Genomic DNA, 24,754 nt, shown 5'->3' on the forward strand with positions numbered 1-24,754 from the left:
CGAGTCCGTTTTGAAAATATGTGCCTTTGGCTTATGCAGCGCTTAATTGCACAGATCTCTTCTTTCCTGATGGTGAGGGTGCCAGAGCCTCAGCAGGAAAACAGCTTGACTCTATAGGAGCTGGGAGGTGGGCAGATTACCTCTTTGTTACAAACTTTACATACCTGCTATTTCAACAGCTAAAAGATAATAAGTAAGCAAGCAGGGGTGAAGTTTGAGGGCTGGCATTTAAGAAATAGAACCATTATTATTATTATTATTATTATTATGGTATATGAAATAAGACAGGCCAAAAACACCTTAGTGATGTCCAGATTGCAAAGTCGCTTTTGCACATTTTACACAGTCACAGCAGAACTGATGCGTTGTATCTTCTTGATGGAAAAAGTTGGAGGGGAATAAAAAAGAATTCTAAAATTTTGCCATGGGGAAGCAGTGTAACCAAATAATTGAAGATTGTAAGCTCAGATTCTCAACAAGGGCAAATAATCATAACTCTTTTGATTTCAGTAAGAATTATGGTATGCAAGCATAGTTAAAAAAACCCAAAAGACAAAACAGAATGTTTGCTCATTATATGTTTTTTGAACATGTTTTTTGTATGTAAATGACTGCATAAGTTGAAAAGCCACAAAAAATTGTCACCCTCATATTTGTTGTTTAGTTTGCATGGAAAAAAAATAATCTGCTAATTAGTTCTTATTTACTATTATGATATTACATCACTGGACTTATGATAAGAAAAGGGAGAAAATTAAAGGAATTATCTAAATAAAATAAGCCTTCAATATAGTACCACTGAAAACAACACAAAAGGCGAATGGTGGTCTTATGCTCCTTGAATAGTGGCAGGGAAACACAGAACTTTCTGAACAGCATTGATTCTCTGTTATCTTCTCGGTCTGGTTCTCATGAGTGCTTCAAAGGAAGGATTTCAATCTTCAAAGCCAAATCTTCTCTCCGCGCAGACTCCAGCAAACCTCCCCCAGGCACACCCTTTGTGATTGTTCTGGGCCACAGCAGATAATTCCTGTGACCTAACACTATAATTTCAAGCTGGATGATGTCAGTGTGATCTACCTGGCGTTACTGACATCTCTTCTTGCTTCCTGCACCTGGGAGGCAGAAGAGGTGGCCTGAGCTGGGAGGCCTTCCATGTGTTTCCAAGGGGGAGAATGAATTTTGCAAGTCCTGGAGGACACTGCCTGTACTTTCTGCTCTTTTTACCTGGCTCTAGACCCTCTGAGTAGAAGAACAGAAATTATGGAGTGCAGGCAGAGCATCCAGATGTCTGCATGTAATAAATTCAAGACAGACTAGTAGTATAAAACCCCCATTGCTATGTGATTATCTATGGATAGTGTGAGGTTTAGCACAGAACTTAAAATGTCGCATCCTTTTTCCTTTTTTTTTTTCCAAGATGAGGACTATGTAGCAAGTGAGGGAACAGAAATCAAAATGTTGAGACATCATTAACGTAATTATTCTATTTATTAAGACATTCTGAATTGTGGATGGGAATTCATACTGTACAAGTTTAGAGGCATTTCATTGACAAAAATGCTGATTTTGCTCTAATCAGAAACCGTGGTTGTTAGTACATTCTGAATTTCCAATCTATTGACTATTCAGGTAAATAAAGTAGATAATTGCTGTCAACAGAATGAAGGGGAGAGTGTTAGGAGGTGGGAGTTTTCTGACACCTTTTATTTCTCGTGCAACAGTTCTGCAGTTCATCAATGTTTAAGAAAGGAAGAGTTGGAGGAGAAATTTTTCAGATGGTTTTCTAGCTCACGTTTTTTGAGAGGCCATTGTGGTCTATACAGCGTTCTTGCAGACAGTGGGCCCATCCCATGGGATGAATGGGTCTTAATTCCATCAACTTCCTTGGAGCTGTGATTTTGTCAGACGGGTACCTGAGCAGGGTTGTCCTGCACAAAGGATAAGTCTTCCATGACGTTTGCAAGTTCAGTCATTTATCAAGAGTCTCGTAATGCTTTGGCATGGTTGCCGTGTCAGTTTTGTTTTCAAAACAACTATTTTAATTGGATGGTTTTGAGAGGTCTGAGCAGAGATTAGCCTCTCCAAGTCTTCATTTTTATCTTTAAAAACATGTCTAGAAGAAATGTCATCTCAAATAGAAATCTGCTGGAAAGATAAAAGGCTTCATAGAAGCTTTGTAGTAACTTCATTTAATGCAAGAGCTTTGTGGGGTTTTTTCCTCAGTGGTTTGTGCAGAACAATGTTAAGTGAAAAATGAACAAGCATTCATGTAAAAACTGTGTAATAATGGAAGCTGGGGTATTTCCTGAAGGGTGGGTTAAATTGTTCTAGGGCAATTTTTCCTTAAGCCAGGGAATGCGGGTCTTCTGGTCAAATGGTTTCCACGGTGGGTTTCTGCCGAACCTGCCAGGTGGAGAGTGCGCACTTCATTTGAGAGACGGATGGCAATTACTCCGCGATAGCTGGGGCCACTGCAGGCAGCACGCGGCTGAACAGGGAGATACCACTTGGCAAAAGTGTAAAAGTTTATCAGAATATTCTGGTTGCAGCCAGTCCAGGTTGAAGCACGGAGAAATGTTTGCATGTAATGTATGAAGAGCGAAGTTAACCTGTTGAAAACAAATGTTTTACACAGAAAACTTTTTTTCCTTCTGCTTTTTTTTTTTTTTTGCTGGTGGGGAACAGAGTGGTCGAATTACATTATTAATTATGAATTATATTTTTCTTTCTTTTTTCTGATTCGCAGTGTGTGCTGTACTTGTGGGCCTTGAAAATCCTTTACCCCAAAACACTGTTTTTACTTCGTGGGAATCATGAATGTAGACATTTAACAGAGTATTTCACATTTAAGCAAGAATGTAAGTCTACCTTATAACCTTTCTCCTCTTAACTCAAGTTGAAAACAACTCAATTTGTTATTTTGTGAGTGTTGAGTACTTGTTTGCCATCAGTAATTTTAAATACACTTCTCATGTTAACTGTCAGTAATTTTACATTGTGGTCACTGTTCCCTGAGAGGGCAGCCGTCTTGCGGGGGGACTGGAGAGGGTGTCTCCATGGTGGAGGAAGGAAGGGCTTAGACCCCTCACAGCGGGTAGTGACCAACCACCTCTACAAACCCGGGGATGTCATCACTTGGTGCCGCAGGTATCAAGCCACTTCAGCTTGCCAACCTAGCCTGGGAAGCAGCCCAGGGCTACCGTGGGGCCATCTGGGCCTGGATGCTCTCAGTAAACCCGTGGTGCTGGTGGTGGTTTCTGCAGCGGCTGTGGGTTTGCTGCCCCTCGCAGCAGCCTGGCAGCGGGAACCTGCCGGCACGCCGGCTCTGGCACCTCTGCGACAGGTCCCGGATTGCAGGTGGAGGAGGTGGCATCTCACTGGCTCATCTGCAACAGGAGAAAAAATGCAAGGAGCTTTTATGGTTTTGCTTTGGTTTTTTGTGTGCATTTTTTTTATTTCATAGCATTTTCACGTTTACCCTGTATGCAGACTCAGAATTTTTGGTATGCTCTTTTTATAGGAATTCCTTTCTGCATTGCAAGAAAGGATACAGTGACACATAAAGCTCATTAGATGTAGACCTTCACCTGCACAATGAAGCTTTCCCCCCCCCCCCCTCTGTGACACTGCAAGCTGAAGCTATTGCCATAAGTCTGTGTTCCCTTTTTATCACGGGGATAAAGGAAATGTTAATTGGCTCAAAGGCTTCATGGTTTACCGAGCTTAATATGTGTATTGGTAAATTAACATTTCAGCTTCATTGTACCGCCTCCTTCATTTCATAATGGCATTTCTGTAGACAATTAATTATAAGGGACTGGGATAAAGTTCTGATTACTTCATAGAGACTATATTGAGCAATAGTGTAGTAGGTGATAACCATTCATCAGACTTTTTAAGGCTTGCTGTATAGATTTCATAGCAGACTATAATGGTATATATATAAATTGTTTATTTACAGATTTTTAGAAAAATATAACAAACTTGACAGAACTTTTATTAGTTTCGTCTCAGATTGTGAAGAATTTTTCCAGCAGTGAATAATCCAGAATAATTTTTTGCGTGAGGCAAGCTTTGGTACAGTGCAGAAGAGGGCAGTGAGAGCAAGATTGAGATATTAAGTAGCATCCTAATTTCTTTTTTCCTCTTAAGTATTGATGGCGCTTTCTGATACCATCTTAATCTTTAAAAGGTAAAATCAAATATTCAGAACGCGTATATGATGCCTGCATGGATGCCTTCGACTGCCTTCCCTTGGCTGCTCTGATGAACCAACAATTCCTGTGTGTACACGGTGGCTTGTCTCCAGAGATCAACACCTTAGATGACATAAGAAAAGTAAGTCTGAACAGTGCTCAGGTCTAATAAGTGAACAGTTAATCGCCAGCAAATAAAACTTGAATCCTTTCATACTGTTGTTCATTGCTCCAAGATGTTTGTATATCATTTTGACATTCATGTCGACATTATCACCTTTTAAAGGTCTTTTTAATTAGGACATAAAAGGAGTTGCTGCAGTTACTCGTATTTTATTGAGGTGAGGAAATCACCAACATAGAATCATAGAACATCCAGTAAAACAAAGGATTTATCATCTTTGTGTTCTAAAAAAAATCAATGTGCTAGGTATATAAGTACTTAAGAGGGAAGGAATACATAGGATTCGTTTCTTTTAAGTATCATCTACTAGCACAACGTAAGCACACCGTCTGATGATTCCTCGGCCTTGTTAGGCATTCTGCGCTTTCTTGGAGAAGAGATAAAAATAGCTCTAGAAAAACCTCACGATATTAAAACATATAATAGAAAAGTATGGTATGATTGCAATGAATATAGTCAAAACAACATTATTTTCAAAAGAGTCAAGATGTTCAATAGGTCCTGCCACATTTTTAATAGTGCTGCACTTGAGTGCCTAGCAAATTGTCTAAGCGAGGCTTAGTAAGTTGATGCTTGTGTGTGGTACTCTTGTCTTCTCAGAAGTTTCTTATAAATCTCACGAAAGTTCAGAGAACAATGTCAGCAGTTTCTTCACGTAATCCAGTGTTGTTGCATGTTATCGAGGATTAATATTTTTTTCAGTTGTATTGTAAAAGAGATCTCAGTTGATATTTCTAAAAGGGGGAGGTATTTAAAACATTTATTCTTAGTACTTCCAGCAGAAAATATTTTCTTGTTTCTGACTTGCAGTTTGAGACTTGGAAACATGGGTATGTACTTCTGAGCTTTAAAGTTACTAAAAGATAAATTATATCCTGAGGTTCATTTGTAGCCTACTGAGAAATTAATATGGATTAAAAAGACCAAAAACAACAACAACAAAAAAAAAAACAACAAACTTGAGCCAGTAATTATATGTTTTGACGTAAAAGCAATTAGATTAAGATATTAACTGCGCTTTTAAAAATTAGTGAATGTAAAGTTTTGTTTCTGAAGTAAAGGTTCACTGTCTCATTAAGCAAAAATATTCTCTGCCTAAAAATTAGCTGGCTTTGCAACAACGTAATGGCAAAGTAAAACTGTTTAACTCTCAGATTCTAGATTAGTGTCATTAACGTCCTAACTCTTCCCCCCCCCCCCCCCCACTAGCAGGTTGATTCATCTTTGGCAATCAGCAGGAATTGTTTTTGCATATTTATGAATTGTTATTTAATTTAATTGAATTATAGTTACAAAAGCATTAGTTGGTAGAAGGCTGAAACAGGTTAGAAGTGTAGGTATGCTATGAAAATTTCATGATGAGGATACAAAGGTAAAATTGTAGAGGTCTCATTAGAACTTTTTAACTGAGTGTTGAAAACATAAAAATCCAATTATTTATCTTTGAAATTTATTTTTTTTGGGGGGGTGGGGTACGTTAGGTAGGCTAGTAAATCATTACTTGATCTTTCTGACCAGAGTAGAGAATGTTTTGGACTGTAAACCTGATTCATACACCTGTCTTAACAAGGGGTATTTTTATACTAAAGAGTTCTCGTGGAGGGTTATTGATTTTTACTGTTTCCCTATTTTGCTACGCTTTGTCTTATTTGCAGTATCATTCCATATAATTTGAATTTTTTAATACCAATAGTCAGGCAGAAAGAAGAATTTTTAGCCGCTCAATTAGGGTTAAGGTTATGAGAACAACAAGAATGTCATGGCAAGATTCTGTAACGCAGATGTTGTCTTGGTACTCAAATTCAATTTTTTGTGAAAACAAATAAAAATGGGAACTTGCTTTCAAATAACTTTTGTATTATTTTTTTCCTTGAAGTGCCTCGCAAATTGAGTGCTATGGTTTTTGAAAAATCACGAAATATACAAATAGTATCTTCTCTCTTGTCCACTGCAATGCTTGCATATGACAGTAGAAAAAGGAAAAAAAATTGCACACAAAAACTCATGTAGACTAGGAATCCACTGTATCTCTTAATTTTCAGTTATATCTGTTCCTTCTTCTCTTTGTTATTGTTAGCAACGACTGTTTTACCGTTGTTCAAACTCCATTGCTTTAAAGCTGAGAGCAACCCAAAGCTGAAATTTGGGTCTTTGTTTGCCAACCTGTGGAATGAAAAAATAGTAACTTTACTTCAGTGTTTCTGTGAGTACATAGTTGAAAGAAGTTAGTATTTCTTTGTCTCCTATTTTTCTTAGTTAGATCGATTCAAGGAACCACCTGCATACGGACCTATGTGTGACATCCTGTGGTCAGACCCGTTGGAGGACTTTGGAAACGAGAAGACTCAGGAACACTTTACTCACAACACAGTCAGGGGGTGCTCATACTTCTACAGGTGAATATTACTACTGTGAATGGGCTTCTGTCCGTGAACTTGCTCTGGTTTTGCACTATCGATGTTTGCTTGAAGTTCGTGGCATTACTTAGATAATTGGGCCTCTTTTTCTGCAGGCTTGCCTTGTTTTCAGATAAATTCATGTTTGGTTTATTTGAATCTTGCTTTCACCCACAACTGGAAAACCCTAAAATGACTAAATTTTGTTCATGAAAGCCTGTGTATTTGCTTATTCCTGTTCTTGTAAGTTAGGGAACGAATGTGTCGCTTTTAAAAAGAGGTAGGTAACCACACTTCTGGTTTGAAAATCAGAACTTAATTTTGAATGAAAGATGCCAGGATTGTAAAATTCCGTACCTATTGCTTGGCAGGGTAAGTAAAAATTGAGATTTCCCACACACAGGTACTTTTTTTTCCTCCCAGTTTTATCAAACTTTTGTTTATGTTTGGGAATAGTTCTTCCCAAGAAATTCAGGATTTGAACAGCACTGGTGAAATGGGACTCACTCAGAGCTGAAATGCAGACAAGCACCTGTAACGTTCTTGCAGAAACATGTATGGACTTAAATGCAAAGCCATCAAGTTCTTATTCATATTGGACATTATTTCTTTCTATTGATGTTTGTTAGTAAAATATAAATGTGAGAATATTCCTGAAAAAAGTAATAGTAATGGGGATAGAAGGACATCTAAAGCAAGTCTGTGGGTTAGTTTGTGACTATTAAAGGGAAACTTTCTTCTCTGTTTCTTTCCTGCTTAGTGGTAATTATCCTTTAAGCGTGGGTGGGTGGGTGCATGTAAAGAGTCAGGAGACTCTCCTGCACATTAAAGGAGTGGATTTCCTTGGGTGCTGGGTGACGTCTCACTGTCCCATCATCAGCAATACCCAAGGAGACCAAAGCAAGCAATGACCGGTTCCCTTTTCCCAGTTCTGCCCGGGTGCTGACTGCTGCCTTTGGTGGCAGTGGTAGGCTTCTTGGTCTGTAGACCAAGTCCTGGGGACACCAGGCAGAAGACACCCTGTTAGGTGTGCTTGAGATGGCAATGAGGAACCTTTCAAGTGCTACTTTCGTTCTCCCTTCATCATAGGAAGGGACTGCTTCCTCTGACAGTGTGGGGATTTTGAGGTATTTGGGGGAGGTGTGTGGGGGTGTTACGGTAGTTAAGAACAGCTTACAAGGACACCAGAGTAACAAAACTGTCAGGGAAGGAGGTTAAATGGCAAAATGAGCAATGTATCCAGTGAAATCTTAATTAAAAAATTAAATTTTGTTTAGGAGGAATGTGAAGATGCTATTGAAACGTTAGGAGGTTGTTGAATCTTTTGAAGGGAGTGTTTCTGCTTCAGCCCGTGCTAGTGACATGCAAGTCTAAGTTTTCCCAACAAGCTCAGCAGAAGCGAGAGGAATCCATCTCTTTTAGTTATCTTAGAAAATCTCACCTTGAAGATAGCTGACCCATAGCTGTTTAGTAACACGTCGAAAGTAAATCAGTGGCTTCCACTAGTAGCCGGGAGACAGAGCTGCTGGAATCAACCTTCTCGTTGGTAACGTTAACAGGAAGAAAACAGATGGTTTGACTTTTAGAAATTAAGTTTTCCTAGTCCTTTCTTCGAGAGTAATTGCTGCAGAAAGAGGATGGGCTCAGCACAAAGCAGTTTGCTCTGCAGCTCGGGCTGCCGGCGCCCACCTTTTGTGGGCAAATCCTACCGTCGCCTTCGGATCGATAGCGTCTGGAAGGTGCTCGATAAATTGTTTGGTCTCATTATGAAAGAAGGTGTCAAGCTGTTGCAAACAATTGATCTGTGCAGAAACAGGCTTATGACTCTGAGGGCTAAAATTCATTCCTCCTCTTTCCTCTCAGCAGCACCAAAGGCTGGAGCATGCCTGGGACTCACAGGCACTGCTTGCTGCAAACAGCAAGTAATAGCGGTTTTCCCCTCATGAACCCGTCTTACAAAAATGAAAAACCTTGCAAACATGCCTTGGGCTTAGATACAGGGCTGATTATATACTGGAACAACTTTTAGATTTTTAGGGATTTTTTTTTTTCCTGAGCTCCATTTCTTACAATTACCGTAGAATTTCCCTAAAATATATAGCTGTTTCCTCCTGAAAATATATCAGATCTAGTCTGTGTCCTGACTCATATTCAGAAAAGTGCGTATTTCAGAAAAAGATGAAATATTTGGAAGATACCTAATTGTCAGGTCATGTGTGAGGGACATGTAACTGCTTAATGACACAAGCAGATGACTAACTTGGTGTCACGTTATCTGAGATTATATAAAGGCAAGTGTTATTCTTAAAAGAATTGCCTAGTTGCTCTGAAAGGTAACTCATTGCTTACCTTTTGATAATCCCTGGCAAAAAAAGTATCCATGTGTGCAATGTCTAATTTTGCTTGCCTTTTCTAGTTACATCCTGAGAAAAGGAGTGAATTTGCCTAAACAGCCAGCTCAGCTTGTAAAGGAAGGGACTGAATTATGCGGTCCTCCGTCAGGAATGTGTGTTGATAGGATGGACTTTGTTTATTCTTCAGGGAATAAAACTTCTTAGTTTCTTCAGTCATTTCCAGAAAGGAAAGTTAAAAGATAGCAGTGGGGACTTTAAAGGAAGGTCAGGGAGATTTCAGGCACGCACGTGAGCCAGGGAAATGATTTCTAGATGATGAAAATCTCTTAATCAATTGCAGGAAATAACTGTAATAAATAACTTTCGTTTTATCAGACATGTTCTTTATAATGGCGAGTTTTGAGTGACTTTTCTCTGATTTAAAGTTATTTCCTATAACAAAATGCTATGAGGAAAATAACAGTGATACGGCTTTCTAACTGTGCACATGCAACATGTTAACAGGACTTTCCAGATCGGTAGTACATGAAATTTTCTCCATTCAGCCAAAACTCATTTGTGAAACATGGAGCCATATGTATGAGGTAAATGCACATGAGAAAGTTTAAAGACTGTAGCTTACAGTAGTCTGACAAGCTTCTCACAGCATTTCTTAGGTGATCACTCACATACAGCCTATTGAATATCAAACCGATCAAGTTTTTCTTCAAGAAATTTCCTTTTGTGTAAAAGTTCTTGAAACTGTTCTGGCTAGCACTGTAAGATGTTAGATCTTGAAACCACAGGCCTAACCTGTCATTTAGAGATGTAAAGAATAGTCAGCTTAATTTTCAAGAGTGCTAAGAGTCAACGCTTAATGCATGGCTTTTGCATCCAGCAGTGTTTCGCAGTGTGGATTGTCAAAATTTATGGATCCTTGGAAGCAGCCTCAGCACAATGCCACAGTGAAAAGTAACTGTGATATTTAAGTAATTCTTGGAAACTTATTAAAGTTCTCTGTACCTTAAAGCGAACAAAGAGTAATAGTGGTGAGACTTCATTTCCCCTTTTTGAAATTTAAGGCTGTTTGTCGTTCACAGTCCTGGTCATGTTTGATACAATTTCATGAAAAAGTGCAAATAATTAATGGAGTGCTAGTTGTGTAAATTATTTTTAAGTTGTGAGTCAAGTGAAGCTTTTCTTTCATCCTTACCAAAATAATGTCATATTCAGGGAACGTTATCAACATGAGGGAATTAATTTGTCCCTGAGTGATACTGAGAAAACTCCCTTCCCCCCTGATTTTTCAGTTTATCCAGCTGGTAAAGAAGTTTTCCTCTTTGTTTACCAGATTATCTAGTTTTGCCTTGAATTTATTTAGTGAATATTTATTTGCAGTTAGCCGGTTGTACCGATCTTGGCAATGACCCAGTGTGCTTATTTCATGGACTTGTGGTACAGTCACTCTCAGGTATTTCTGTAAGAAATGTATCCGACTTGGCAAGATATACTGCTACTTATCATCTTGAGAATGGCTTCTTTCAGTGATAAGAAAGCTGGAAGAAGTCAGATGGACTTTTTTTTCCCTCTGGAAATAATATTAACTTATGGCGAGACAGCCGCTGAGTGGGTTTAGGCAATTGTTGAGGCGTGGGGAAAACTCTCTCCTTTCTAAGCCACATTAGGATGGGGAATGCCATCATTCCCATAAGACTTACTGGATGGATGAGGAATTAAAATGTTCTTTCATCACATTCGGACAAAGTTACTCTGCGCACGCACGGTCTTAACCGTGGAAAAATTGCGATTGGATCCGTGCCCAGCTTGTTTCGTTTCCTTTGTGTCAGAGCTCTGGTAAAGAACGTTGGGAGTTTGGTTGCACCACTGAGTTAATTAGCAGTGTCTTATCCTACGTGAAGTATGTCAAGGGCTTCCTATCAGGGGTAAGCACATGTGCAAGCTTAACACTCACTTTCTGGGATCATCTACGTTTATAGACTTGGTTAATTACTGGCTGTTAACAAGAGCACGAGAGTGGCGTGAGCCTGGCCAAAGTCAATGGATGGCCTCAGAAGTAGAGCAGATACTCAGAAGTTTTATGGTGCTCCAGCCTCTTGAGTTTTATTAGTGAGTTTAATATAAGTTCTTAAGGAACGTTGAGCTTTATAAAGCTGTCTGGCTGTTGACTACATCGTTACGTTTTTCAAAAGCAACAAAAAACTGAAGGCAGAAATGGTTAGCAGAGGCGAGAGTGACTAGCATTGCAGACTCCTCTAAGAACTTCATTTGCCAGCCTTGGGTAGCAGTGGAATGATTCGGCTTTACAGGTACTTTGGGGTAGAATAATAATTTTGGCCCTTCTGGCACATCTTTTCAGTGGTTTACTTTACATGCGTGTTAAATTTGTGAGTGTGCAAGGGCTAGAGAAATGTCTGCTAAAAGCTTTTAAAGACTGTAGGTTCCACTCTTCCTTCTCCCAGGCCAGAAGCTTTTTGCTGCCCTCGCTTTATCTGCCCAGCTGTATTGGTAGAATCTCTCGTGTGCTCCATCAGACCTGGGAACACATCCAATTTTATAAAAAATGACTCTGCAAAAGAGATGTGTGTTTATTTGTTCTAATCCCATGCAGTTCCCTGCTCTGCTTCTCAGTGTAGCTCCGCAGACAGCATGACTACGGGCAAGAAAAAGCAGGTGGAAGGAGATGTGCTGGGAGCTGCCTGGGACAGCAGAGCAGCAAAAGCATTTGCTTTTGGAGACTGAAGTGTGAGGCCAGTGGGCTTTGAGAACCTGTTTTTATATGTGCACGTAATCTTAGAGAAAGCTGTCGGGTTAAATTTGAATGTTCTCTTTAAAGAAATGTTTACGCCTCTGCTTTAAGGGTATGATGAAGGACATGAAAAAAAATTAGATTAAATCCATCCAGTTTTTCTAGTTATGGGTGGAAGAGCAATTTGAAAACATCTGCCATTTTGGTTCGTGTTAGCAAAACGTTGCTTCTTTTCCAAAGCTGCATAGAAGTAATCAGTGATCATGCAAAAGAGACCTCAGAACTAGTAAACTATGCATGAGGCATTTTAATGAAAAAAGGATGCCGAAGTAGGGAATATCAGAGTCACATACTCCATGGAGAATAACATCTCTCTAGCTTAGTGGTGGGGTACTTTGTTTTCCCCGTGAGTCACCGCTCTTCCGTGATTCAGCATGACACATGAAGTGCAGGCAGAAGGCTGGGTCGTTCTGGAAAAGCCTGGTGTGTGTGCGTGGGGGGGTTCTATTTGTTTGTTTTCCCTCTTGGCCAACTGCTTTATTTCTGGCTCATCTGAACTACAGTCTGGACTCTGCAAAGCAGAGCAAGGAGGGGAGGGTTTCTGGAAGGGTAGCGATCAGAAAGACTAGTAGGGAATTCGACTACAAGATGATAATTTTCATTAGAAAGATTAGAAAAAAAATTTCCAAAGAGAAGTCTTTCCTGTAAAAGCTTGTTTCTCATGACTCTTGCCATAATCTCTGTTTTGCTGGCATTTTGCAGCACTTCCTGCTGTTTACCTGGCGGGCATGTATTTTTGTGTTGAGGAATATTGGTTGATGTGAAACTGCATTTGGGCAGGAGCAAACTGATGTTAAGAAAGTGCTGGAAATTAAACCCCTGTATTTATTGTCACAACTGGTGCAGCATATGTAATAGCTGCATACAGTGAAAACTTTGCCGCCGCCAGCCCCTGCTTCAACAAGTAGCTGAAGAAAAATGCCTGTGACTTGCTTTGCCATTTTCAAAATAAAATATCCAGATAAATTGCTCATGGATTGTAGTGGTCTGGGTAATATGAGTGCTTGCCCATTGCAGATACCATGCTATTCACTTAGAAGAAAAGATGGCAGACGGATTTTTTTTTTATGTTAATTTTTTTTTTAATTTAATGGAGCACTGTGTGGCATCTCTGCCTTTCTAGGTGTGAACCCTGTAGAATCAGCCGAATTCTGCTCGTAGAAGTCTCTCTTCCACAAATTTATGAAGAAGATGATAATTAAGGAATAAAAAAACACCCCGCTTTTGTACTTCGAAATGGAAAGAACAACCTATCATGTCTATTTAGGAGCATTTTTTACCACTTCATTATATCTTCTTTAAAAGCAGTACTTAACACTGGATGAAAAGAATACTATGGAAAAAAAAAAGTAATAGGCTAGACATTTTGAGCAGCTGCACAGATAATGAACATAATCAACTGTCTATCAGACTTTTCATTATAGACCCCAGTTTTCAGAAGTTAATGTAAAAATTTCTAAACAAAATGTACCATAAGTCTACATTTAGTCACAATTAATTATGAAAAGAAATATATGCAAATTAGTTCTCATTTGCCAGTGGTTTGAAAGGCAGCCTGTCAGCATTTGAGATCACTGCAGTTGCCAAAACGGTACCCTACGTAATTCGGGAGTTGAAATTATTTTATAATGGCAGTCTTTTTAGACAATTCCAAATATCAAACCTGCAACGGAGAATATATGCTAGATGGGTGAAGTCCAAAGCCAGCAATATACCATTCTACTGGGTTAGTAGCCTTTAGCTGCAAATGACATTTCAGCTTCAAAATGTCCAGGAAGGTTGGAAGCAAGCAGTAGTGTGTCTCTTGGATAAACTGAAGGAAGATGATGCATTAGACTTTGCATTTTTTTTTTTTTTTCATGAATTTTCATCTCTTTCGTACATGGAGTTAGAAACTGCTGGAGCTGTTAAGTGATTGCGTGTAGGCTCTGAAGGTGGTCCGTGAAATCATGGCTGGAACAGCAGGTCTTTTGTCTAATGTTTACTTCAGGTTTTTTAAATTTTATTTTTTTTTTAACTTGCTCAATATGTTTAGCAACAGCTTTTACTGAAGTATTTTGCATGACAGTGATACTGTATGACTGCATCTTGTCCCTAAGGTACTGCGAAACAGTCTGGTCCTGGCAGAGTCTTTGGTAGGACATAGAGTCTGGTAACGTACGGAGCACCTGAATGTGGGTTACGCTTGGAGACTCGGAGACTCTGCAAATTTGTGTGTGTTATTTGCAGGCACACTGCGGAACCAGCACAGAAACAGTCATGGAGATGCCTTAGTGTGTTCCCCAGCACCTTGTATTTCCTTCTTTAAACCTTACCAGCTGTTCTGTTATTTGAACGATGGGAGAGTTGAATCGATAGTGGAAAATAAACATGGTAAATGGATGTTAATATAGGGTCTTCTTTGCTTTTTCTGCAGCCATCAGGTGACATTTCAGAGCTGCTATGTGAGGTTTATACCTTTCGCCACCAGTTATGGGGGGTTTTTTTATTGTTTTGATTGTTGCTCTCCAACTTGCCCAGCAACGAGAAGAGGGAATTGTAACATCTAGGTGTCACATCCTGGGCCTCAAATCCAGGAAAATCTGTGTCCTGGTCCCAGTCTCAGGCCAGACGTTGCTCTGGGGTGGGCTGCATTTGGAAGGCAGCCTAACTCCACCGGTGCCAGCCTGCTTCTCCACCACATCGGCTTCAGTTGGGACACTTGGAGCTGCTCAGGCTGCAGTCAGACAGAACGACACCACAGAGTAACAGCTCAAACTCCCGTGCCTGGTCAGCATGTCTTGCCACTGATGTGCAGGCAACCTCCAGCGCTGGATGTACATTCAGAAAATGACAGGAGGTGGTAACGCTTGGTTTCTCCCCAGGTTTAATGTTTTAAATGCAACTCCTTTAAGCTGCTAGCGAGAACGGGGCCAATACCATGCTGCGTCCTTGCCAGTGAGCAACGTTAAATTCCGAAGTGCCTTTCGTAGGGTCACGGGGCTGCAGGGATGTGGATGAGGCCACCTGCTACCTCGCAAGGGTGCTCACTTCCCACCCTGCCGAAAGGTCGTGAAATATAAAGCTGTCAGATGAACAATTGCTTGGTTTCAAGGGTGGGAAATAAATCTGGGTATGGCCAGTATAGGACTGACCCAAAGAGGGAGAAAAGGGAAGAGCTCTAGATGCTCTCTGAATAAAGACTCTTTCCCACCCCGTAGATGTTTTTAAGGGGCCTGGTAAGGTTTTGCCAAATCTGTGAAGTTCTCTTTATTCCAACGCCGCTTCTTCTTTATCCTATTCCATGCATGTTCTTTGTTCTGTTTTGCTCTTGCTGCAGTTCGCTTTTGACAGGGGAAGCTGGGAAGTTTTGGCTTTCCTGGGTTCTGTATTAAATTGCTAATGACAGGAGAGGAGAGGTTTTGTTTCCTGTCTTGAAGTGGTAGATGGCCATCGGGCTTGTTATCCTTCAATACAGGAATGGAGAGTCATCAGTGGTTTAAAAGCAAGAAGAAAACAGTCATTACAGAAAAAAGCAAAATTTATTTTTAAAAGCAACGAAATGGAGTCATTTTAAGTTCTGTAATGTTTATTTAGGTATAATTTTAAATAGCTTTTTTCTGAAAACTTAGGATTTCACACTTGTACTGTCAAAACTGCATTTGGATTATGATATCTCTTGTTTTTCTTGTGTGTGATTTCCATATGTGTTCAGTGTCTTAAACAGAAAGAATCGTTTTCAGGTTGTAAGAAAGGGCTTCTCTCTTCTCCTTGAAAGCAACACTGTCCACGTGGAGTGAAAAATATGACAGAGATTCCTCTATCACATTCCTCTATCGCCATTTGTCACCTAATGATTTTGTTTTCACTCATACAGTAGAACATGTCTTGGAAAATTTATTCAATGGGCACATTTTGGGAGTTTTGGAAGTCACAGCATTTACATTTGAAGTTGCCAAGGGGAAAGATAGTTCCTGTTTATCAAGGAGATGAAGATCGGAAGATCAAACATCTCCAGTTTGGGGACTGATTTGCCTTTCTTCTTTGTCTTTGTCCCTCTCTTTCTGCACACCGCCTTATCATTTGGTGTCCGTGAGCGGCCTGTGCGTACGGTAGTTGCTGGGTGAGGAGGTGTTCTGTTGCAAGCAGCCATTGTACCACATTTTTCTTTGTTGGAGTACATTGAGTCTTAAACTATAATAAAAGAAAATACTTTCTTTTTGAAACGCAACGGGGTGATTGGTGTTACATGACGAATTGCAATTTTCCAGCGTTCCTCTCCATGCACTTATGGGGTGGGATTAAAAAAGGTGCTGCCACTAGCGTTGTCTCTACTGAAATCTTCCTGCAGAGCAGGGCCTGATTTCATGCATGATGTATGTTGGATGAAACATATTTTGAAAGCTAGAGCTTAATGTGGTGCTTCTGATAATGCCATAACAGGTGCTATTATTTTCTTCCAACAGTTACCCTGCTGTATGTGAATTCCTACAGCACAATAACTTGTTATCTATACTCCGAGCTCATGAAGCCCAGGATGCTGGGTAAGTACCTGTGGAGAGGGGACACTGATGATGAATAATGGCTTACCTTTGTCAAACAGAGCAAGGAAAGAAAGAATAATTGAGAATGAACTGGAAAACTTAATTTTAAGTTGCAACAGCTCTCGCTTTTTATTAGCGCTATAAAAACATACACTGGCATTAGAACATCTTTTACATCATTATTACTGAGTTACAGGACTTAATGACTGCTCATATATCCCACTTACTTAGCCTTAGTGATTTTAAGTGGCAAAAAATGACCAAAAGAGATTTCGATGACAAACTTGTGAAGGAAAATAAATTCAGCTTGGCAAAAGAAGTTTTGCACATGTGCCTGAGACTTCTGATACAGTGGTTGCAACGATGTCTGGGAATTGATGTGGCTCACGAATGCCAGAACTTTCATACCTACTCAAAACTGCTGAGCCTACTGGTTTTAAACTTTATCAAGAAAATAAACTTGTGGAACTCAATAGCCAAAAATGATCTTATGCCAGAGTAATGAATTTAACGAGTTTATTAAGACACTCTTGTGCAAAAACAGTCCAGGTCAGGCACTGGGTGGTGTTGATGGTTCCCTTATGAAACTATTACCATGGTAAAGATATAATTTTTTATGCCACTTAAAAAAATTATAAAAAATTGTCTATTCATTGAATAAACCATACTTGTGAGATTTTAATGAAGGACTCATATCTGAATAAATAGCTTTGCATATCTTGCATAAATTAGTCATGTGTTTATTTGGAGGTAGAAACTTTACCCAACCTGAATAGTAATAAAAGATAAAGTCGCAAGATTGTAGGAATGAGGTTGATATTCAGTATGCATATAAAAAGCTATTCTGAATGTTTGAATTATCACATACTTAAAAACCTCGATGCAATTAAAAGCAAGTTATTACTCTGCCAAAAATAACTGGCATGAAATACCCAAGGGTAATGAAATTTCATTTTTATTGTATTGCTTTCCAATAAAGGGTGAAAAATAAAATTTTGTAGAAGGGATCGCATTGAAACTATACAGTGGTTTCAGTGCAGCTGTTGTGATGTTTGCCAAATTCTTCAGCTTCTTGTAGCTGAAGACTAAAGAGCAGTATTCTCGGTGTTACTTGTGTCTTAGTGAGACAAAAGTACTATTTGGTTGGTTTGCTTCCAATTTCTTGCAGGTTTAATGCCTGATTGATTATATATTGGTCCAATAAGCCTTTTATTTTTCATAAGGCAGCAAGGTTAGGTAATGAAAACATGCAAGCATTAATAAACTGGCTAATCGACTAGATGAGATCAGACACAGCACCGAAAATATTTGATCCCCTGTTTCCCCTCCCCTTCTCATACTTCCTGGCACCTCCCCTGGCCTTGCCATTTCTTGCATGCCCAGAGAGGGCAGGCAGCTGGAGGGTCACGGAGGATGTACCTTTCTCTTCTGAAGGTGGTACGGTGCATCTCCAAGGCACGTGCTGGTGTTTGCCTTCACCCGCAGTCCCGCAGAGGGAGAGTCTGGGAACATCCTGGGCTGCACACACATAGAGGCCACCTGGCTCCAGGGATGGGCACTGAGCGAATTCATAACAAAAACCACTTCTGGCATGCTAAACCTCAGATGCGGAGACGGCTTTTGAGCATGATGTGGATTCCTGGCCATCCCAAATGGATATAATGAATAAGCCTGCAGAAAATATTTTTTTTTCCGTGGCTTTAAAAGCCACGTATGCATGTTTTTCTGTCTTGGTATTTGTTAACAGGCAGTGCAGTAATCTACTAGGGTTTTTTGCACTATATTTGGTCAGTGACAAATACATGTACAACATTGGGCCATAATGAGTATCTACTCTTTCCTTCTAGGTATCGTATGTACAGGAAAAGCCAAACAACAGGCTTCCCTTCACTAATCACAATTTTTTCAGCACCAAACTATCTAGATGTATACAATAACAAAGGTAAGAATTTAATTACTGTTAATATACAGTAAACTGTACTTCTCTTTACTCGAATACATTACATTGTTTTTCTTTTTCGCTCCTTTATTCATCAGTTCTTTTCTTCCTCTTTTTATTAGTTCATGCCCATTCCATTTATTACATAATACAAATTTAATTAAATGTATTACAGGCAGATGTATGCCTCTTAACATAAGTGTAGATTCTAATATGCCTTAGGATATTTCTGTATTTTGACTGCAAGTTATTAAGTAAATGTTACACAGGAAGCAAAACTGAAAACAGGTCTACTAACTAAGAGAAGTATATGAAGAAGTGCTTGTAGGTGAGATGTTCAGAGCCCAGTGTTCCTTACGATCAGTTATTTGTCCCTTTGCTCCTTTGCAATAAAATTAATGAAGAAAACGCTCTAGCCAGCTAACAGACTTTGACGACAGATCATCAATGGATAACGCATGGGATAGATATTGTCTGAGTTCCTTTATGTTTTGGGTTTCTTAATTACTTGAAAACTATTATGTAGGAAAAGAAATCTCATTAGCCAAAAAAAAAGGTTCCTGCAGAAATAAGCAGTAGCTGGTCACTCTAAAGATTCCACTGAATAAGTGCATTTGCAGCTTCTCTGACTTTAAGTTTGCTGCATTCCCTGAAATCTCCTCTAATGAACTGAAAAAAAAAATAATCATGTTTCTAAAAATAGAGCATTCTAATAAACCTGCCCTCCTATATCTTGAAATGAGCAGTAATGTTTACTTTCTCCTATTCCCAGTAAAGCTAAAGTTATTTGTGTTCCTCTGTGAGCAAAACAAAATTATTTTTTTCTCAATGATGTTCTTGAAAGTAGATCCATTGCAAAGAAATTAGTCTTCCTTGAGAAGAGACATTTTTAATTTGGATGCTTGCCTGCAAAGGGAAAAAGCAATTTTTAATTTATTTTTTTTTTAACTTGCAAAAGAAAGCTTCTTCAGGCATCATTTTATATTATAAAACTTATATCTAAAAGCTGTTATGCCATGAACTGTATGCAAGGGAAGGAAGCACTTTACTGTTAAATAAAGGGGTTTATACACTTCGGTGTTCTCAATATGCGTGTTAACTTGTAGAAAAAATTAATGAAAGCATGCTGCAAAAAACATACAAGCAGAGTTGTCAGTAGCTGGCTTTGTAAAAGTAAATAATATAGGGACTCTGTTAGCAACCTAAAAAGTGCAGGATGAAACAAGGAATGTGTTAATATTTTTGGCAGCGTTGTTGCTGTTGGTGGAAAAGTGTGTGTGCTCTCTGGGTTGGCTGCTTTGGGTAGAAGGCAGGTCAGTGACGGGTCTGTACAAGGAAGGTGACAGAAAGTGGTCACCTTTTTGTTTCTTAACACGTGGAGGCAGTTCTGTGCACATGAGGGCAATGGGTGAACCATGTGAGATTTTTGTCGCGAAGGCAAACGTTAAATGTAAAGCAGTGATTTATAATGTTCAAAATTCTTGAATTTGAAACCACGGGGTTTGGGTGGTGAAGGCACACGCCCCTCCGTTACCTCCATTTCGGAAGAGAGGGTCGTATCCCTTGTTCCAGGATGCTCCGCTGTGGCAGGCAGGTCTTAAAACTGGTAGAAGTCTTCTCTGGTGGAAAGCTGTGTACCAGCTGCTGAGAGGTGCTGATTATCTGCGGTCACAGCTGAAGCTTGGGTGAGCTGCTGGCGGCATCTGCTCTGGGTAGAGCTCAGGCAGACCAGCGGCGGCGGTGCGAGATCGGCACCAGTGTGCCGCACTCTAATGTATGACTTGTTGTAAATTTAGAGGCTGACCTTTAGCAGCTTTGTAATGAATTTCTGTTGTGTTTAACTGCCTCCTGTTCTCTCACTAGAAGTTTTGACGCATTATTTCATGTGACTGATTGCACTGGCTCTTGGCATTTAAAGTACATCATGCATAGTTTTTCATGCTGCATTGCTCATGCATCTTCATCTGGATAGCATTTGAGTACTTGCTTCCTTCTTCAAGAAAAAAGAACACCATCATCCTCAATCAGTCCAAAACATGGCTAGTTGTTGGCCTCCTTGATTTGCACCAGATGAACTAACTAAGGACATAGAGCTTCTGCCTGAGTGATTTCAGGCGGTGAAGGAAGGCTTTTGCGTACAGAGGTGTTACAGGACGCTTGCTCTAGCTGTGACTCACCATGCACTAGTGCAGAACCTGATTGATTTTTACAGAACATTTGGGGGTTTTGTTACTGTCAGTGCTTGGAAAGGGAGTCACTCTCCTACTCTTTAAGTGCCTTCCTTTCCAGTGTGCATTCTTACTATGCTTCCCGTTGTCACTTAGCTAATAAAGTCATCCTAAATAAACCTCTGTGAGGCTTTATCTTCCACTGGCACGAATGGGTCATCTTTAAGTGCAGTGGTTTTAAGATAAATACATTATTTTAAAAAGCTGCAAGGGGCTAGGAATGCTTATTTTCTATCCCAAGTTGATAATTCTCATACCCATTAAAGCAGATAATTCTCATACCCATTAAAGCAGATGTACTTTCTTGTACTTCTTCAAAGCACCTTGGAAGGAGTGGGTTTGGTTGCCAACTTTATCCAAGGGCTTATTCAGTCCCCGCTGGAGAGCAGCCACTGGGATCAGATATGTAGTCAAAGAGCAGTAGGGAGGCCACATTCCCAGAGGAAAAGGAGGTTCTGCAGGAGTAGCTGAAGATAAGGTACCCAGACACGACCACGTTCAGCGTATCTGCTGTTAATAATGCTGCGTGGACCCTCTGCATGGGCTGTCTCACAGTACTGACCCGCCACGGGGATCTCTTGTGGCTTTGCTCTGCTGGATTCTGGCACTGAAGGGAGTTTTCTGTATCCTTTTGGTTACTGGCCATTTGTCTCTTGAAGGTCATGTGAGTAATTGGTCCATCATGTGGCTGCTGGTCCTGTCGCAGCCCCAGCCCACACACATGCACAACTTTGGGTGCCATAGTGAGGTTTGTCAATTAGGAGGCCCCTGTCAGGGGTTCCCTGTGTAGTTAACGGAGGCAGAGATACACGCTTTCAGGGGGTGATTCAGAGACCCAGAAACTGCCTAGATGTGGGGAGCCTAGTGTCCCTCCTCTTTCCAAGACTATCCTTCCTCATTCTTTTTATTTATGCCTTCCATATTCATTATAATGGAGAGTATTGGCAAAGGGGAGGAATTTATACATGTTTTTTGGCAACTTCTGAGCTTCTGTTCAGTGTTTTCCATAGCTTTCTCAAACACCTGTGCTCTCATTTATGTTATTAAAACGGCATAAAGAAAAAGATACTTTAAAAGTACTATTAAAACTTGGTTACAAGAAATACTGGTGCATTGATGATTTTCTAAGACTGTTTCTTCTGGAGAGGATCAAAATACCTCATGCAAGAAGATAAACGTTAATTGGATTATGATAGTTACCTGTGGCCTCGGAGGAAGGCTGCACTGATCAAGAAACTCTGAGAAAGTCGTGTGAGTAAGAACAGGTTTACCCCTGGATTCAAGGGTGCCCATCACCAGGAGAAATTCTCCATAGCAACAGAGTAAGAGGGTGCCAAAAATTACTGCATTGTATGATCTGCTGGCCTTGTACCATATCAAAACTTCCATTCCTGCATTTAATATTTCTTAATGCCTTAATTAGGACTTGCTGTAATGCTGTTCGTGCCACAAAAAGAAAAAAAGCACGCAAAAGGTTTTACAGAAGTTCTGCAGAGGCAGGCAATTTATTTGTAAATCATTGGCAATACTTCATATTTTAGCGCCTGGCTGTCACTTCAGTAAGTGCATGCTTTTTTGGCTGAGTGAACAATTTTAACTAGCTGTCTAAAGATGGACTATTATCTTTTGAACAGTTTTAAAAGATTATGTTTCGTAGTGGTGAGAGAACCACCAGAGAATCCTAAGCTATCGAAAAAAAATAACATGATGTCCCTTCCAACATGCTGCAATGTACACGTGGTGTTGCTGAAAGGAAAAGCAGATGATGAAGGACAGAAATAAAGAAAGTGCAGGGGAGTTTGGGATACTAGAAATATCAAAACCAGCTGTACATCGGTATGCTTGTTAACGTATCAGATAAGTAATATATCAATGAAGCGTGTATAAAGTATCAGCGTGTGGCATACTGTAGATACACATTAAGACATGTACCTGATCCAAATGGATCTAACAGGAAAATTATTTTCTTATTGGAAAAAGGCAGAGTAATATACCTGGAAGACAAGGATGATCTTTGAGGAAAAAATAGCATTAGAAAAGCAGTGTAACCTTCTGTTTGCCCTATCAGTTTTCTTTAATGCTTTATCTCTGCTGTTGTGAATGAGGCCTTGCCATGGAAACAAAAGCTTTTAAAGAGGAGCTGTCAGGGTATCTAGGCCATCTCATTGCCGATGCAGAGAAGTTTGCCAGAAGTGATTTTTGCAGTCTATTGACAAATCTCGAATGCTATTGCGCTGTTCCTTTGGAAGATGCAATTGCACGTGTAAAATAAAAAACTTTAGAATTCTGTAAGGGAAGGTTTTCCCAATTGCAATTAACCTCGCTTCTGTAGTGGATTATTTACATCATTACTTTGTGTAGTAAATAATTTTTTCCTTTGATAATGTTTTAAAGTCCTTAAGCATTTTACTAACCCTTATCCCTGACCTGTCTTGGGCAGAAAACGCTGTGGTTACTTAGCAACTCTGCTGGAGGAGAAGGCACTGTTCCCAGTTGCACAGTTAATGCTGAAGTTAATTTGGCATCAAATCAGAAATTGGAATTCTTTCTTAGGTATGGCAAATTTGAGAGACTTATCACTGCATTTCTCTTCTAAATGCAGGATGAGTTTTCTGAAAAAATTACGAGAAAATTAGTTAACTTGTTTGCTAGAATTATTTTGAGTTTTTTGATCTAAAACCATGTAGTTCATTCTAGGCTAATACTTGTACCATGCTTATTATTTTTTTTTCCTCTGATGGAAATTTTATCAATTAATTTATACTGAAAAATGATTCAGGAGATCTTGAAGCGGGATACGTAACGTCTTTGGGTAATTCTGAACTATTGGTCACACCGTTTAATGTTGTTCATGTTGCTTAAGGCCTTAATTCAGCTCCCAACATATAGTCTTTTAAAGCACCATTTGAGGTGCCAGAAGGATTGGAGACATCCAGTCAGACCTGACAGGTACAACACAGGAGACAGGGGTGCTCCAGGCTCATCTGCTCATCTTTAACAGACGGAGAACAAGGAGATGCCCCAGGAGGTCATGGATGGCACTGGGTGCTTCTTATATTTGGCCCTGAAAAAGTCAGAAGAGCTGTCTCCGTTTCTAACCAAAGGAAGGAGGTTTCTTACCTGCACATTTTTCACCACCCGTTTCCATCCGTAGGTACTAATGTTAAATGCTTAATGCTAAACAGTACAAATGCCCCTTGCCTGCTGCATTAGTGTTTCATTTCACTCTAATGTGATTTTAGCATCCGATATCTCAGTTTACTAGCATTGGAAAGAAGTATAATGTCATTTGGGATATCTGCACATCTTCACTTTACAAAACTCATTTACAACAGCGAGTACCACAATTAGGTTAAAATGTGTGTGGCTGTTAAGAATAATAAAATAAGATTCTTGCTCTGGTTGGTGATTGTACGCAATAAAACTGTGACTGGTGGCTTGTTCTGCTAGCATCTGTCTGAGTATACGTTTGGAAAGAAAAGTTATAGGAGGTGCAGCCTGCAATAATAAGCAACTGAACTTGGAAATGTTGGAGAGAGTCATGTTTTCCTCAGTTATGGGTTTCATGACCAAACGAACCCATACCGCTTTCTTCTGTCTCCTGCATCAGTGACCATGTGGCCTGTAGCCGTATAATCTTCAAAAGATTCTTGCTGTGTCAGGGCAGCTGGGGTCTCCGGTAGCTACTTAGGCATCAAGTTAATGTGGACTAAGAAATGAAGCACAGGTGAAACCCCCAAACCTTTTCTGAGCCAACAGAAGGGGGGGGAAAGAGCTGTGACTGAAAGAAAGCAAGGGGCCAGAAAAGCTCAGAGAAACTCTTGCTGTTACCCGAGAAGAATTTTCTTCTCGATCCAGGTGAAGTTTCTTCCTGTTGCTGCTTAGTAGTCAGAAGAACTGCACAATTGCCAACAAGCGACAGTTGTTTAATGTTAAATATCATCTTAATTAGTTACCAAATAAAAATATTTTGTGTACATTGTACGTGTAAGTGAAAGATTTTAAATTAAAAATTCAGAAACTTATTCGTGATACTGGTAACTACCCTACCTTATTTTAATCTTTCAAGAGTAGGGTTATCTTAGAGGACTTCTGTCTCTGCATTATTGTGTAGTGTTATTTTTC

At 39.8% G+C, this 24,754-nt stretch overlaps 1 protein-coding gene across 2 annotated transcripts in view; it reads left to right on the forward strand.

The window, feature by feature from the left end:
* PPP3CA (protein phosphatase 3 catalytic subunit alpha) overlaps positions 1 to 24,754 on the forward strand; it is a 204,943-nt gene that overhangs the window by 151,679 nt on the left and 28,510 nt on the right. For both annotated transcript variants that reach the window (XM_074589480.1, XM_074589479.1), the window contains exons 4-8: positions 2,750 to 2,861; positions 4,196 to 4,341; positions 6,640 to 6,779; positions 16,385 to 16,462; positions 18,310 to 18,404. In XM_074589480.1, coding sequence (XP_074445581.1) covers positions 2,750 to 2,861; positions 4,196 to 4,341; positions 6,640 to 6,779; positions 16,385 to 16,462; positions 18,310 to 18,404 — 571 coding nt within the window. The remainder of the gene's footprint in view (positions 1 to 2,749; positions 2,862 to 4,195; positions 4,342 to 6,639; positions 6,780 to 16,384; positions 16,463 to 18,309; positions 18,405 to 24,754) is intronic.

The sequence above is a fragment of the Larus michahellis genome, chromosome 5 (genome assembly GCF_964199755.1).
Source record: "Larus michahellis chromosome 5, bLarMic1.1, whole genome shotgun sequence".
NCBI lineage: Eukaryota > Metazoa > Chordata > Aves > Charadriiformes > Laridae > Larus > Larus michahellis.